At 40.4% G+C, this 16,437-nt stretch overlaps 1 protein-coding gene and 1 non-coding gene across 5 annotated transcripts; both read left to right on the forward strand.

Moving 5' to 3' along the window:
• The first annotated feature begins 92 nt into the window (after positions 1–92).
• LOC132984326 (ATPase family AAA domain-containing protein 2-like) lies at positions 93–15,715 on the forward strand. 4 transcript variants are annotated; one of them, XM_061051121.1, is made up of 30 exons: positions 93–478; positions 1,959–2,113; positions 2,664–2,719; positions 2,853–3,024; positions 3,226–3,313; positions 3,402–3,483; positions 3,796–3,963; positions 4,127–4,247; positions 4,471–4,485; positions 6,542–6,643; positions 7,056–7,164; positions 7,377–7,492; positions 7,808–7,982; positions 8,118–8,206; positions 8,936–9,095; positions 9,270–9,360; positions 9,612–9,789; positions 9,908–10,044; positions 10,250–10,382; positions 10,712–10,898; positions 11,548–11,733; positions 11,871–12,006; positions 12,260–12,477; positions 12,599–12,758; positions 12,873–12,995; positions 13,364–13,525; positions 13,611–14,288; positions 14,501–14,634; positions 14,827–14,955; positions 15,072–15,715. In XM_061051121.1, the coding sequence occupies exons 1-30, from the start codon at positions 266–268 to the stop codon at positions 15,102–15,104; spliced, it is 4,506 nt and encodes a 1,501-aa protein (XP_060907104.1). In that variant the 5' UTR covers positions 93–265; the 3' UTR covers positions 15,105–15,715. The 4 variants fall into 4 exon arrangements, with proteins under 4 accessions (XP_060907104.1, XP_060907105.1, XP_060907106.1 ...); XM_061051123.1 differs by having other exon boundaries at positions 94–478; positions 12,260–12,456; XM_061051122.1 differs by lacking the exon at positions 4,471–4,485.
• Positions 11,022–11,156, forward strand: LOC132984415 (small nucleolar RNA SNORA5). The gene has a single exon (XR_009674925.1). It is a non-coding gene; the product is annotated as a small nucleolar RNA SNORA5 (small nucleolar RNA).
• Positions 15,716–16,437: the final 722 nt, after the last annotated feature.

Here is a 16,437-nt window from a genome sequence, read left to right on the forward strand (position 1 = left end):
ACTGGTTGACGTAATTTATCATATTTGCAAAGATCTATTTTTCCTTGCGGTAGCTCAATAGCGTCTTACCTCACAACCTCCTGATGACGTTTATGGCGCCAGAAATCAAGGGGTTTAGTGTGGAGCTTGTGTGAGTGTCAGCTGGTGCAGAGTCCCCGTTATCTGTGCTATGTTAGCGGTACCGTGAACGTTTTACATTTGATGCCGAATAGTGACGGGTAAATCCGTGGTTCGTTAAACGGTATAAGGCCGGGTTGGAGTCAAGATGGTGATACTACGCAGCAGCAGCGGCGGTGGTGGTGTCGGAGCCGGCTCGGCTGCAACAACTCCAAAGAGGAGGTCGATGGAGTTGGATACCAGCGCCGAGTTTCTGTCGCTTGTTCCCGCGTCGCAGAGAAAGTCCGCCCGCCTGACGCGGTCCTCCCAGCAGGCCCTAGATGACAGCTTCAGCAGCCCTGAACACACCACGGCGAATAATGTAAGCATACACACCCAAGAGCGCTTTTAGATAGCTACATCTTCAATTTGTGTAAAAACTATAAATGGACATAACTTTGATGCGCTAGCCTCACTAGCACGCTAAGCTAAGCTAACTAGCTAGCTGTCTTGTCAGCATGACAAATTAACATTACTGACTTTCTTATGAATGAGAACACACAGTCTCTACTGATATTTTCCTGAATCAGACAGATTGAATAAAAAAATAAAATAAATAATTATTATTGAATAAAAAAATATTTAAACAATATATATTATTAAATAAATAAAATAAAAACAGACTGTTTGAATCAATCATTTTGCAACGAATGTTTACATCAAAATGACATAATAAACAAATTATATTAATGTTTAGTTCGCTGTGTTAAAGCATGCTACAGGAGCAACATGTAATAAAGCATCTCTCATGGAGGCATATTTGTGTACAGGTTGTTCAATGGATGATCAGCTCATATTTGCATGTACTCATTCATTGATTTACTTGAACTCTTAAGTTCTTAATATATATTTTTTTACCTACTCTGTAAATCACATTAAAAAGTGTGCTTTAGTGTTAACATCTACATTTAGGAGGGTTGTTAACTGATGGTGAACACACACTAGTTGAATATATTCTGAGAGTAAGCAGATTTTTTCTTACTTCTAGGACTTCAGTAACACAGGTTCAGCTGCACGGTATCAACATGTAAATGAAAAAATGACATATAAATAAACTACCGGTACCCATTTGTGAAATTAAGAGTTATAATATTAAGTAACATTGCTTCTAAAATAAATAAAAAGGTCCCTTTCCTGCATAACATAATACAAACAGCTGTGTATTTTGTTGTACAGATAGTTTTTGAGTTTTGCTTAGAGGGAGAGACAGCAGCCCCTTTCAGACTGCTTTTTCCACAAGAATTCAGCTTAGCGGTCATCAAGTCTTTTTACATTCATATTGATTCCGCCACGGCGTAATATTGGTGTCCCAGTCTGTGACTTCACATTGACCAGCCAAATGGGTGCTAGACTTGCACACACATCCCTGCGCTGCCCAGCTGGCTCCGCTGATCCCGTCTTCCCTCTGTTACTACCTCCAAAGATGGTACAGAGGGGGGATCTCTTCGTCCCCCAAATAATCCTTTGCAACATTCAGATTGAAGGAGACGCATCACAGGGCTGTAAATATTGAGGCTTGAAACGGCAGTCTAAATAGGGTTAGCAAGACTAAGTCAATATATCGCCCAGCCCTATATGAACCCATGACATTTTTACAAAGAAAGTTGTGTCATTTAAGTCTTTCTTTATGTTTATCTTGGACACTTACTGTACATTAACTTAAGACTCAAGCTTTGTGGAAATCAATAAATATTCTCAATCTGTGCCCATGATTAAATACTTATACCAGATTAATTTCCAACTCAAACTAGCAATCCTTCTTCAAATGTGTGAACTATAAAGTCTTAATTTGACTCTACCAGGGACATGCTGATATGAAGCAGGATGAGAGAAGTGGTCTCCAGCACTCTCTGAGGACCAGAGGACAGAGAGTTAAACTAGAGGTCTCTTTTACTGAAATGGAACCACAGACCAGCTCACCTGTGAATGAAGACAAGATTGGAGGATCGTGCACCAGGTAATGCAAGCCCTCCCACTTTAATGTTATTGGCCCTTTTTACCAGCTGGTCTCTAAGGACTGTTTTTGTTGGATCCCTCAGTTACTTTGATTTAAATTGTTTGGCATTGAGTAAGTCTGTCCTCCTTTTCTTGCTGCTACCATCTAAAAGCCCTGCATGTACATGATGTGCGCTTAAGCACCATCTTTCTACAAAATCAGTTTTTCTGGAAGTTAAGAGAGATGAGATGTGTTTATGGGTTGTCTTCCTCTTCAACCTTTCCAGCAAAATGTTCAGAATCAACCTTAGCAAGTCACCCTCTTGTGTTTCTTACCTTCTGTGGCAAAATTTGATGAAAAAATAACCTCTGGCAAAAGAATATCATTAATTGTTTACATTTTTTGTCTGCTATTTGGAACCTATATATTTTACTGTGATGTTATTTTTATCAAGAAATGATACATTTGGGGATAAATTATTTTTTTGAGTGGAAATAACTACACATTTTTTACATGATTAAAAGAATATTGTGAGAAGAATCTAATGTTTTTTTGTCATTCCTCCTATAAGAAAATCTTCCAGGCTGCAGAGAGATGGAAAAGCATCCATTGGCCAACAGCAAGCAGGTAAAGCTCATTACAGTAAATATTTTTCTTTGAGATGATCTCTGAAGCTTTTTTTTTTCCAGCAGCATTTGGTTTGAAGAAGGGCATAAACAACTATTAAGCTTCAAACTAACTTTTTCAACTGATGCTCCAGATGTTCCAGATGAAGTGGAGGGGTCCTCCACCCCTAAGAGGAGTCGCTTTAACCTACAAAGCCCTGAAGAGGAGGAAGAGGAGGATCGCTCTGTGCGACGAAGTTCCCAAATCCCAAGAAACGGACTGAATTCCCGGAACCAGTCAGTGCTCTATGACAGACTCATCACCAAGTGCGTTCAACAATATTTACTCCACTTTCTCTTTTATTCTCACTCGAGGCTTCAGGTCAAATAAAGCTAAACCATAACCCCACCTAGTTTCTCACCAACAGACTAGCATACATCATGGGTATTGATTTGATTTGAAGCAAATGAGTTATAATATTTTGGACAAAGTTTGATGAAAACCTTCCTCCTCTGATTGTCCCTCAGCACTGCTGAAGCTGTTCTTCAGAAGATGGATGACATGCAGAAGATGAGACGCAGACTGAGGAGCAGAGATAGAGACACTCAAGAAGAGGTGATGACACACGAGAATGTTGTGTTGTATAATCCTATTGTTAGCTTTAAGACAGTGAATTTATCAGCAACCTGTTTTGTCCGAGCAGCTCGGCATGTACACCAGGGGCAGGATGCTGAGGTCTCTGAGGACGAACGTTGAGAGTAAAGACACAGAGGAGGAGAACCAAGGTGAGCTGGATTAGGTGTATCATAACATCAGGCGAATAGCCTTATGGGGAATACCTACAGGGCATACTGGTTTGGGCCAGGAGGTTCAGAAAATGAATACGTACTTCTATACACCTGAGGGCTTTAATACTAACGCCAGAAGAAACGCCTGCATACACCATAAAGGTTTCTTCATGTTAGATTGTTTTGCTGTCACAGCAGAGATTCAGCAGAGCAGACTTTAAAAATGATTCTAGTTAATAAAAAGTCCAGAAACTAAAACTGGGCGTTGACACAAATGGTGTTTGTTTTTTCTTTTCTTCCCTATAACAGGAGGGGATGAGGACGAGGGGGATCACGAAGAAGAGGAGGAGGAAGAGGGAGAAGATGAAGAGGAGGAGGAAGATGATGAAGACGGCGAGGATGAGGAAGAAGAAAATCAGAGACGCTATGACTTCAGACAGCGAAAGACTGTGGTTCGCTACCAGGCTCCACAGGATGGTACTGCTGCAATTAAACTTAATAGTTAAGATAATACAGCCTTTGAAACACTGAGACTTGAGACTTTGAGTTTTTGGTCATGTGCCTATTTTATTAAGTACTGTACTGTTTATTTACCTAATAAATTAGAGTTTGATAAGACTTCTTTTCTTTTTTTTTTTAGAACCCAGAGAGCCCAGAAAACGTAGCATGTACTTCAAGGATCACTCGTCTCCGACCAGGCGCAGGTTTAGGTTCAGCTCCACAGCCCCCAGGAGCCCCTACAACAGAAGAAGAACCAACAGGTGAGTGTGATATTTCAGCTAATCTGCCTTTCCTCTGAAACAAAACATCTGCTATGGAGTCATTTGTTCTTCAGAAACCATTGACAGTCTGATTCATACATTTGACATTCTTTTAAAAATGACTTTGAAGTCAGCAACAGTGGTCTGAGACCTGGATCACCCACTCATAATGGTTCCTAAATTTGTAATTTTTTCCCCCTGATTCTCTTCTAACCAACCTAAGGAGTAGTTCTGAGAGGTAAGACACTCACTGCTTGTCCTTGTCTGTGTTATTGTTAGTTTGTAGTCTGTTTTTGAATGCTGTCTGTCTGCTGACACTGTAGTTGTTGATAGTTCAGCACACTTGGGAGACACTGTGGTTGAAGTGTTTACAGTGAACCAGACCTCACTGGGATCAAGTCAAGGAAAGGCACTTACCGTAAAATCTGTTGTATAAGACGCACTTTTAATACCTATTTTTTCGTCTTAAAAGTTGGCTGCGTCTTATACACTGGTGCGACCAATACACCAGTATAAAATACTGAAACACGTGCCGTCATTACGGCGGGTGCAGCAGACCCTATCACTGTGACCTGAAGTAATTAAAAACCCAGCCCTATTCATTGTGTATTGAAAGCTGAGTGCACGCTGTGCTGAGAAAGACGGCGACACAGACCAGTCTGGCTGCGCAACTTTTTTCACATCTTTTCTCCCTCACGAGGTCATAATCATGCATTTACAGAAACAGTATATTGTTCCGTAAATAAACCTTGTGGAGTTCACTTTTGATTGAAAGAGTCCTATATTAAAGTTAAAGAGTGACCAGCGGAGTCAGGCAGAGCGACTTGCAAGCTAGGAATCTGTGCCTCTGCCAACTTTCCCTGCAGCAGCAGGCTGAGAGCTCAACTACCGTACTGTAGCTAGTAGGAGCGCAAACTCCCGAAAGTGAAAACAGACGGAATTAAAAGAGCTGCACAGAAACTGCACGTTGTAGACATCGCTGAACACAATATAAATCCTCACGCAGGAAAACAGTTTTAAAGTTTTTTTTCTCCCAAAGAGACCTTAAAACAGGGTGCGTCTTATACACCGGTGCGATTTATACTCCAGATTTTACGGTAATTAGTATTATGTAATTAAAAAACAACAGGAGTAGACTCAGACAACAGATGGGTGTGAGACTCAGTCGTTTTCATTTTATTTATATCGCACCAATTCAGTTTTAACAGGGCTAGACCTTGCTCTGTGTGATGTTATTTACAGAGATCTACCAGTAATCTGTCATGAGCACAGCACTTAGCAAGCAACAGTGGTGGGGAAAAGCTTCCTTTTATCAAGCAGAAACGTCCAGCAGAACGGGACTCGTGTTGAACAATCGGAGCAAAAACAACAAGAATAGTTCAAACCAACTTGTGTCTACGTTGTCAATACTAATGAAAAAACGACGTGTGCTATTAGCAGGAACAGCAAAGTAATGATAATAGACATGGACTGCCTCAATCCAGGTATTCACGTTTCAAAGAAATGACAATTAAAGGAAACCAATCATAACTTAACTTAACGCTAATAACACATTGGGCCCCATGTCCACATATAGTTTTTCTCTGAGCCCATGAGGAGAGAGCGTTTGCAGCAGCAGGCCCTGTTGACGTCACCGGCTCTCTTTTCAAATATATAATGTTGCCTCATATGTTTCTCTCCTATGTATCATGCCCTTTACTCGCATCCTCCTTGCCCGGTGTCCAGACAAAGTAGATGGGAAAGCATCCTCCGTTTGATGCTCAGTGAAGGGGAAAACATTTCTTAATTATAAAACATTCAGTAAATAAGTATTGCCCTAGAGAGCAAAGGCCAAACAAAAAGAAAAGGCCTCATAATTAAATAAGTATAGATACATAATTCTATCCAACCAAAAGCTTTAAAAAAAAAAAAAAAAAAAAAAAGCTTAAATAACCGCTTTGGGTCTGTGAGAGGGAACCTGTGTTTCTCACCTGGTGTGTCATTCATGCATGGTGGTAGTGTCATTTTAAGGTGTTGGATGAGTCCTGTTTGATACGATACAGAATCAAACACTAGCTTTTTTTTGTTTCCGATAACTGCTGTGTCAGCAACATGAATTTAGATAAAACATTAATACCTATAAACTACTGACTGGTAATAATGTTCCGTTTGTTTCTTGGTCCTGATATTGGTCAAGATGTTGTTTGTAAATACAAACTACCTTCACTGGCTAGCATCGAGGGATGAATAACAACGAATACAAAAAATGTAGCTTACAGGAATCACAACCTAAATAGTGCTTTGATTGTTTGCAGGAGGAGACATGCCATCCACAGCAGCGACTCCACCTCCTCATCTTCAGACGAAGAGCAATTCCAGAGACGGAGAAGTAAAAACAGGAGCAGGCCGGTCAACAGGTAAGAGCAGCAGCTGTCATTCAGTACAGGTTACAGGTAGAAGATGATGACAGCAGTGCTTTTGAGCACGAGGGAAACACGCAGTCCTGACGATGTAAACAAAGTGAGGATAGGACTCGGAAAACATCAGATAGTGGGACTCGGGTGTTACACCCATTGTAGACAGTCATGACTCAGAGTTATTTTCAGAGGATATACTTGATTTATATTACATTTAAGTGTGAAAAATCACATATTAAAACAAACCTTTAAACAACCCTTAGTGTAATGGTCTCCTGTTACAATGACAACTTTCAGTGAACACTATGGAATAGTATTTATATTTTTATGAAGTATGTCTTTATTATTCTAAAAATCCCTCCTGGAAATAATGCCTTGAACCTTAAAAGTGTCTAAATGTTTTTTCCTCCAGATGTCTGCCTATGAACCTTGTGAAAGAAGACCTGCTGGGGATCCATAAGGACCGCATGAAGATCGGAGCGAGCCTCGCTGATGTGGACCCCATGCAAATAGACAAGACGGTAACTTGACTGGCCTAAATATTTCACCCAGAGTACAAGACAGTATAAAGGCATTACAGAGAGTTTTAAAAAAGTTACTAGATTTATACTGAATGATATTGAATTATAGTGAAAGAGGAGAAATCTGGAAGAGTTTGTGTTTCACTGACACATTAATGACATTTGTAATAATGTGAAAAAACAATCCAAACACGACTCTACTTGTCATCCAGGTGCGTTTTGAAAGCATCGGAGGTTTGAGCAGGCACATCTCAGCGCTGAAGGAGATGGTGGTCTTCCCTCTGCTCTACCCGGAAGTCTTTGAGAGATTCAAGATACAACCTCCAAGGTAAACAATGTGTTTGCAAGGATTTAATTTCTCCATCGCATAGGCTGAATTCTGTCAATTTCCTATTTATAATGATATTTATGGTCAGTGATGATCAGACGTGAGAAGAAATATAGCAAAGAACGGTAGAGTAGTGTTTTTTTACATGGCCAGACAAACAGAATCCTCTCTTTTAAATTTGAGGTAAAAACTTGCTAACTGTTTCCATGTCTTGGTTTTCTTCTTGCAGCCTCAGGCTTTGGTTTAAATGTGACACATTTACACAGACCGATAATACCCACTTTTGGCCGTTGTCATGTTTCCTCTTGTCTTTAGGGGTTGTCTATTTTACGGTCCTCCAGGCACAGGAAAAACCCTTGTAGCCAGAGCGCTGGCCAATGAGTGCAGTCAGGACGAAAGAAAGGTGTCTTTCTTCATGAGGAAAGGAGCGGACTGCCTCAGCAAGTGGGTGGGAGAATCAGAGAGACAGCTACGACTGCTTTTTGATCAGGTAAACCAAACTAAGCTCCTTACCCAAACTATTAATTTGCAATATACATTAAACTGAGTAAAAGTCTGTTCATTAAAATCTCATCAGTGCTATAGGTAATGAAGTGTGTAACTGATACTCTTGAACTGATCCTAGGCTTACCAGATGCGTCCGTCCATCATATTCTTTGATGAGATTGATGGTTTGGCTCCAGTCAGATCCAGTCGTCAGGACCAGATCCACAGGTGAGCAGCACTCCTGCTCTTACTTTTTATAGTATGTGTGTGACGATTATACTGAAGTTAGAGAGTATAAAGAGTACAAAGTGGAAGTAGTTTTCATTCTGCATATAGCCTTCACCCTCCTGGCCACTGGTTTTCAAAGATCACTGGCCTGACCATTGTAACCGCTGGCCCAGGAACATTGCTTTTGATTTGAAAAATTAAAGTCAACAATTTACTCTTGAACCATTCAGATGCTAGAGTAAATTACAACTTTTATTTAATTATTTGAGCTCTAATTATAAAAATATTTTGTATTTTTCTTATATTTATGTGCTCATGTTTATTCACCATGCTGGTAACTGTAAGAGTCTACTTAATCTGATATTTATATGAGGCTGTGATAGATCTGGAATTGTTATGATCACCTTTCTCTCCTTCTTTCTTCTCTGTGAGAAACTCTTCATCCTTAGATCTTTACTTTGAGCATGCAATCAGCTCGACATTATAACAGTTAAAATGTCGAGCCCTGCATTATTACGATTTCATGAAGATACTTTTTTATTTTCCGATGGTAAATTAACTTGAGCTTGTTTAGCGCTTTTTACAGCACAGGTCCCACCACAATAACACACTGATTGCAGTATCAGCTAAACCATTCATACACACTCACACCCCACAGTTTGGGGTTCAGGGCCTTCCCAAGGACACTTGAAAAAAGAAGTTTAAAACCACATCTTTCTGTTTCTGTAGCTCCATTGTGTCGACACTGCTGGCTCTCATGGATGGATTAGATGGAAGAGGAGAGGTTGTTGTGATCGGAGCTACAAACAGACTGGACTCCATTGACCCAGCTCTGAGGAGACCTGGACGCTTTGACAGAGAGTTCCTATTCGGCCTGCCGGACAGAGAGGTGAGGAACTGGAGATGCCCGTTCAAGCCAATCAAAGATAATACAGCAGACCGATTGGCATGATGGTCACCATCCAATCGGATGGCAGTCACATAATCTTATTGGGCTTGAAGTGTAGAGGGCTTTCATCTTCTACCAAAACCAAAAACTCTGTGATCTTATGTTGTATGGCAGGCAAGGAAGGACATTCTGAAGATCCATACCAGACAGTGGACTCCACCACCTTCTGACATTTTTCTGGAAGAGTTGGCAGATAAATGTGTTGGTATGTATGTAAAATACATTAACAGTTTGTAAATGATACACCTTTCTGAACTCAGGCTTCCTTTAAAGCATGGACAACTGTAGCATTTGATTTGACTCATTTACAGGTCGTGATAAGCATTGAAAAAGGCATGGAAAAAGCATTTGTTTTTCAGACTCTAATAGCAATTGTAAGTGAAGCACAGAAGCAGGGATTTTATTCATGTGATCACAGTGTGATCACAACAACGTGTCTTTCTCTCCTCATGCCAGGTTATTGTGGAGCAGACATAAAGGCAGTGTGTTCAGAGGCTGCTCTGTGTGCACTGCGACGCCGCTATCCACAGATCTATTCCTCATCACAGAAACTTGTGCTCGATGTCAACTCAATCGCTATCACTAACAAAGACTTCATGTGTGCCATGTCCAAGATGGTGCCTGCTGCTCAGAGGTATGACCAAATCAAACTGAAGTATATTTTTATTTAGTGCCATCCCTTGATTTGGACTGTAACATTTGTCCAAGTTGCCTGGTTCTTATGTACCTATTGTGCTGATTGTGATCCTCAGGGCAGTAGTGTCACCAGCCAAAGCCCTGATACCGGCCATTCGTCCTCTGCTGAGCGCTGCCCTGCAGAACATCCTGTCCACAGTCAGCAGAGTGTTTCCACATGCTGAGCAGGGCTTGAAGAGGAGGAGGGAACAAGGTACAGTCTCTTTATCTTTGTTGGTCTGTTGTGCATTCAGACATGGCCTCTGTTTTCATGATGATCATGTATTTTTTTTCATTTAATTTTATGGATAATACTCTATTTTCCCAAAGTGTGTGGAGTATTCATTTTCTTTATTGGAGCACGAGTCAGCTATCAGGAGTAACAGCTGTAATGTGTCTGCTTGTTTGTTTGTCTCCAGATGTGGGCTGTGGTGTGTCTGAGGATGATCTGATGTTCAGTGAGGATGAGGAGTCAGGGGTCCTCCCTGGTGGACAGACATCTCTCTCCCAACTCAAAACACCTGCTGCCAATGGACTCCTAAACTTCAGCAGGTTGGTGAGACAGTCACAAAAGAGTTTTTCAAACTATTTATTCTTTGATATTGTTTTTTTAATATATTATTTTAAATCCAATCTAAATCATAGTTCTATATATGGGTAACACTCACCTGGGTAGTTTACACTTTGTAGTTATTAAACTTGTCTCCCTAAATCTTAGCTGTGAGCCATTCTGTGTCCCAGTGACACAGTGACTTTTTTTGTATTTCTTTCAGGCAGATTAATGAGCCCTGAAAAATTAAATGGAAATAGATCTGACTGTTTCCGTCACTTTATGGAATCACTTTAACTTTCCATGCATCTCTGTATGTCTCCTTGTGTAGGAGTGTCCTGAGCCATCCAACCTCCTACCGACCCAGACTGCTGTTGCAGGGCAGACTGGGCTCAGGTCAGAGCTCACACCTAGCTCCTGCTCTCCTTCACGCTCTGGAGAAATTCACTGTGTATACACTGGACATGGCCGTGCTGTTTGGAGCCAGTGCTACTGCACCAGAAGAGACTTGTGCTCAGGTAAATAAGACACTGATTCTAAAAATAATACACAGGTACGTTATTATTCATGCACATATTTAACTACATTTCAGTTCAGGACATTATTGCACAGAAATGAGGTGGACTCCTGGAAGTCACTCTTGCAGCCTTGTCAAATTCAGTGTGTCCTCTTTGGTGGACCTCACTGGCCAAAATGGCTGCCACAGAAACTGTAGTTCATGGGCCCCACCTCCTTACATTGTGGGGAGTGGGGATAAATATGTACTACAGACAAAAACTTGAACGGGCCATGACCATGGCAGAGATATAGAGTTTTAACTTTACATTTACACAGGATGAAAAATCATACACATCTGGATTTTTTATGTATTCTGTAATTCAAAAATTGTTATTGTATTCATTAGTTGCTTTAAAAAGATTTAAATCATTCGTCATCAATGTGTGAGGTCAAACTAGTTATCTCTTTAACTTTAGTCAAACAAAACTAAAACATTTCCTGTCAGGTTAATTTGTTCATTAGTTTTTATTGATCCTTCTTCATGTTGTGTGAACATGCAGCTGTTCTCTATGCTTCTCTGTAGATTTGCTCCAACTTTTAGATATACTGTATATATGTGTGTACAGTAAATTGATGTGTGTTTCATGTATGTATCGTTTGTTTTTGCAGATTTTTGTTGAAGCCAAGAGGACGTCCCCCAGTATCCTGTACATCCCTCACATTGGACAGTGGTGGGAAACAGTGGGTCCGGCTTTAAAAGCCACCTTCCTCAGCCTGCTCAGTTCAATCCCTGCCTTTGCACCAATACTGCTTCTGGCTACATGTAGCCTGCAATATGAACAACTCAGTGTGGAGGTACGGAAAGAAGAGAGGAGGTTGCATTAGAGCATTGAACACTATAAAATATGATGTCTTACATGTGTATACAACAGCTCCCTCTGACAGTTGAGAAAGTTTTATCTTCAAGTTTTCTCTCATTTTTCTCAACTCAGGTGCAGGAGTTGTTTCGAGTGGAGTATGGAGAGGTTTTCCATGTCCAGGTCCCAACCAGTAGAGAAAGAAGAAACTTCTTTGAGGATTTGATCCTCAATCAGGCTGCCAAGGCCCCCTCCTCTAAAAAGAAAGCTGGTGAGAAATAGAAGAGTGCTTCAATAAAATACAGATCCAGGCTAGCTTTGTGGGATCTGTAGTTGAATTAAGCTGTTGTGCTCGTTAAGCTGACAGTAAGCATGGCAGTGTAAAGGGTTTGTACTTAATGTGAACTTTTTCATTAATGATGAGGGGATTTTGGAGATCCTGAGGTTAAATTTACTTGCATCTGATGTTTATATCAACTCCTCCCTCAACTGAGTGCATCTATTAACCCTCCAATTCACTTCAGTGCTCAGAGCCCTGGAGGTGCTTCCTGTTGCCCCAGCGCCTCCCCGACGTCAGCTGACAGAAGAGGAGACCCAGAGACTGGAGGAGCAGGAGGAAGATACCCTCAGGGAGCTCCGCCTCTTTCTACGTGATGTCACCAACCGCCTGTCGCTGGATAAACGGTTCAAGGCTTTTACCAAGCCTGTGGATTTAGAAGAGGTAGCTGTTACACCAACGTCAGTTACGTCATTTACTGTCTTAATAAAGCAGTGAGAATAATGTCTGAAGTTAAAGTGGTGATCAGATTGATCATTTTACCACATAGTTGTACTCACAGCCGCCTCTTATTCATGTGTTTCAGGTGCCAGATTATGCAGAGGTGATCAAGAAGCCGATGGACCTGTCGACAGTCCTCTCCAACGTTGACCTCCATAAGTTTGCGACAGTCAAAGAGTTCCTTCAGGATGTGGACCTTGTCTGGCAGAATGCCCTCGAGTACAACCCAGACAGAGACCCCTCAGGTTAGCACGAAGAAAATTCACAGTCTTAATACCTATCAGTACTTATTAGTAGAATTAGACAGTGTGAGTAAAATTTCTGTTTTACTTATCTGTGCCTCTGTGCTTCTCCTCCAGACCGTCAGATCCGCCACAGAGCATGCGCGTTGAAGGACACGGTGCATGCTATCATTAGAGATGAACTGGATGAAGATTTTGAGAAGATTTGTGAGGAGATCAAAGTGTCACGGAGCACAAGAGGTGAACGTTGTGTATATTTGTGCATATAGTTATAAGATTGTTTTGATAACACTGACACCCTGTGTAGACCAAACTGTAATATATTAACCAGGGTAGAACAGAATGCGATGTTACCTCCAGTAAATAATTTTCCTCTTTGCCGACTGACCTGCTTTGTCGTTCAGGTCACATCACATTATACTGAAGTAATAGAAGCTTGTGTATATTGGCTAATCCATTTTAATATATAATGAGACTGCACTATTAAATCCCCTTAAACAAAAACTTCAATTTCACAGTTTGAAATTTGTTACAGTGGAATTAAACAGTTTCATGTTGTAGAATGATAATGAAAAAAAAACATTTGCTTTCTCTTTTGGCCACCACAGATTGCTCTACGGTCCGATTTGCTCCGTCCTTTTACCACGTCCTGCCCAAACTGCCCAAACCTCCTGCTGATGAAATGACCCCACAAAGAGAGCAAGCCAGACCCACAGCTGCTGTTACTCCAACTACAAGTGCCTCCATTCCTGCAGTTCTTAAAAACTCAGGTAAAGACTACAAGATTAGACAAAAATTGAATGTTTTTAATAAAATAATGTGAAATATATACTCACCCCTTTTTTGTCACATTAGTGCAAAAGAAGAAAAGGCGGAGGAGTCGCTGGTCCTCAGGCGTCTACGCTAAGAAGAAGTCTTCGTCCTCTCCTCACACATCCAGAGAGGATGCACACTTGGGGTCTGATGACGAAGAGGAAGATGGGGATGATGAGGAGGAGGTTGAGACAGGAGAAGGAGTAGAGGTTAAAGAGAGGGATCAGGAGGATCAGATGGTGGTTGATGTAGAGCCTGGGTCTGCACCAGCTCAGGAGGGAAGCGAGGAGATGAGTCAAGCTGCTGAAGATAAGGTGTCTGTGTGTGAAACAGAGAAATCAAAAAATGAAGACAAGATGCAGGATGAACGAGAAAAGGAGGAGGAAACTGTTACAGATCAACAAAGACAGTCAGAGGAAAACAAAGTGTCGAAAGAGGCAGAAAATGATAGAAGTGAAACCACTTCAGTGAACACTAATAAGGACAGCCACACTGAGGCAGAAGGAGATACCCAGGATCAATCCATCACAGAGCAGAGGGAGCAAACTAATAGCCAAAAGCTGACCAAAGCTGAGGCTGACAAATGTAAAACTGTAATGGAAACAGATAATGGGAGCAACCATGAATTCACTTCAGTGGAGGCAGAGCAGAGCAGCCCAATGGAGATGGAAGCAACAGAAACTCCTGCAGCTGTCAGAGGAGAGGAGGACACAGGAGCAGGTTGGATATTTAAACTTTCATAAAGACTTGCACTTAACATTAAAGTGGAAAAAACACTAATTGAAATCACCTAAAACCTGAGCATAAGCAGAAAGTTAAAGGAGTGTTCATCAGATAGTGAGATGTAGCCAATGTGTCAACGTGAATATATCAGCAGATTGTCATCATTTATAGCAGTTTTAACACTTGGTGTGTGTGTTTTTTTGTCTCAGAGCAGAGTGTAAGGCGCATTACTCGCGCCCTAAAAAACACAGTGTTGCAGCAGCAGATGATAGACGTGGACAAAGCTCTGCAGATCCTGGACCAGGAAACTCCTCTTCTGGTGGTGGATAGAGACAAATTAAAGGTGTGTATGATATCATGGTTGTCCGTCTTATTTTCAGTATTACTTTAATGTCTTGTCCTTACTTTCTGTGGTAACATAACATTTTTATTTTCTCATCCTGCACTGAGACTTTTTCCCCACAGGAGAGTAAGAAGTTAGACAAGTAATAATGTAATCTGCTCATCGTTCCACTGTTTTCTGCCCGACTCTCAGGAGCTGTTGGAGAAGGTTGTGTCAAAGACTGAAGGCTACGAGGTCTACAAGCTGGAGAAACTCTATGCTCTACTCTGCCAGAGCATCTACAGACACAGGCGAGACTACAACAAAACTGCACTAACACAGGTTGGTATTGGTTTGAACTGGTACAAACTGGTAACATTTAGTAGATGGTTTGTTCGCCTGAACTGCTTACATGTATCTAATCTATTGTCCTCTACTGGTCTTCTCATCTGAATTAGGAACTGGAACAAGAGATTGAAGACTTCTGTTGACCCTTCTAGAGGAAAATGTGACCATTTTTAAATGACACTCATCACCCTCTTTGTAAATATACAAACACTGGTTCTATTTTCATAGATATCTACAGGCACTTCTATTTGAGTATTAGCTAACAAACTTCATGTTACCTCTTCTGTCTATATTTAATTAAATGTTTTTCTCTAAATATCACCGGGTGTCTTTTTTTTGTACTTAAGATTAAGACTACAACTGTTAGTAGTAGAAAATGAGTTATGTCAAAGCATAAAGTGATATTTTCCAGAGCGTATGAATCCTTGATTCAATGGACCTCTACAGTGTGCATGACATTTGTATTAGAAATTGTCAGGATTTCTCTTAATTCCCGTTTGTGTGCTGCAACAAGTTTTTCCCCATATGTGTGTGTACGTATGTAAACGTGTTGTGCTTGACTTTGAAAGACATGTCTTCATGTGCCGAGTTGATAGTTTGAAGCCTTGACTGGTTGAGAAAACAGTGTGGTGAAAAAAGAATGAAGATGCATCCCTGGCCTAGAGCCCATAATTTATGATTTTGTGAAAATACTAATTTTGTACCTACATTAGCTGTGTAAATAGTAAAATAAAATAAGGAAATTGAAGTGGCATCCCTTCAGGTATCTTGTTTTGTCCAGTGACAGCAATGTTTTTAACAACCTAACAAATGTTGGAGGATTACAAAGTTAATTTTTGAGAATTTAGGCATCAAACATTTTCTCAAAGTCCTACCAGATCTAGGGACTTAAAGTCGGTAAATGGGTTTATCCTGTAGTTCTTGGCCTTTTTCAAATCTGCCTATACAGCCCAAATATTTAATAGAAGCCATACACTGATCCCTTGTCTAGAATAGAATAGATGTTTATTGCCATTTGCACAGGTACAGGACAGGACAGGTACATTGGAATTCTTGTGCGTTTCTCCCTGAGTCAGCTTCTACAACAAAAGTAAAAAATTATATATAAAATAGAATAGCATTATAAAGTAAAGAGTAGAAAAGTACAAAAAAAAGTAAAAATAAATAAGTTGTAGTAACAGCTAAGTGATTTAAAATAAACAGTACATTATTTATACACTGTATTAAAGAAAATATATAATACAAAAATATAACAAAGGGGAACACTGTACAATGAAATGAAAATATAAATATGTTTTCTTATTGCACTTATCTCTTATTGCACCTACATTTCATTAGTCTTATTCTCATTAGTGCCTTACAATTGACATTTACACCTTGCCATGGCAAAGTATTTCTGGTATTTGTTGATCTCACATGGAAGTGTTAGTCAAACAATTGTAGCCTGATGACACAAATAACTCAAACTGAAATTAA

This window comes from Labrus mixtus, chromosome 11 (assembly GCF_963584025.1).
Source record: "Labrus mixtus chromosome 11, fLabMix1.1, whole genome shotgun sequence".
Taxonomy (NCBI): Eukaryota; Metazoa; Chordata; class Actinopteri; order Labriformes; family Labridae; genus Labrus; species Labrus mixtus.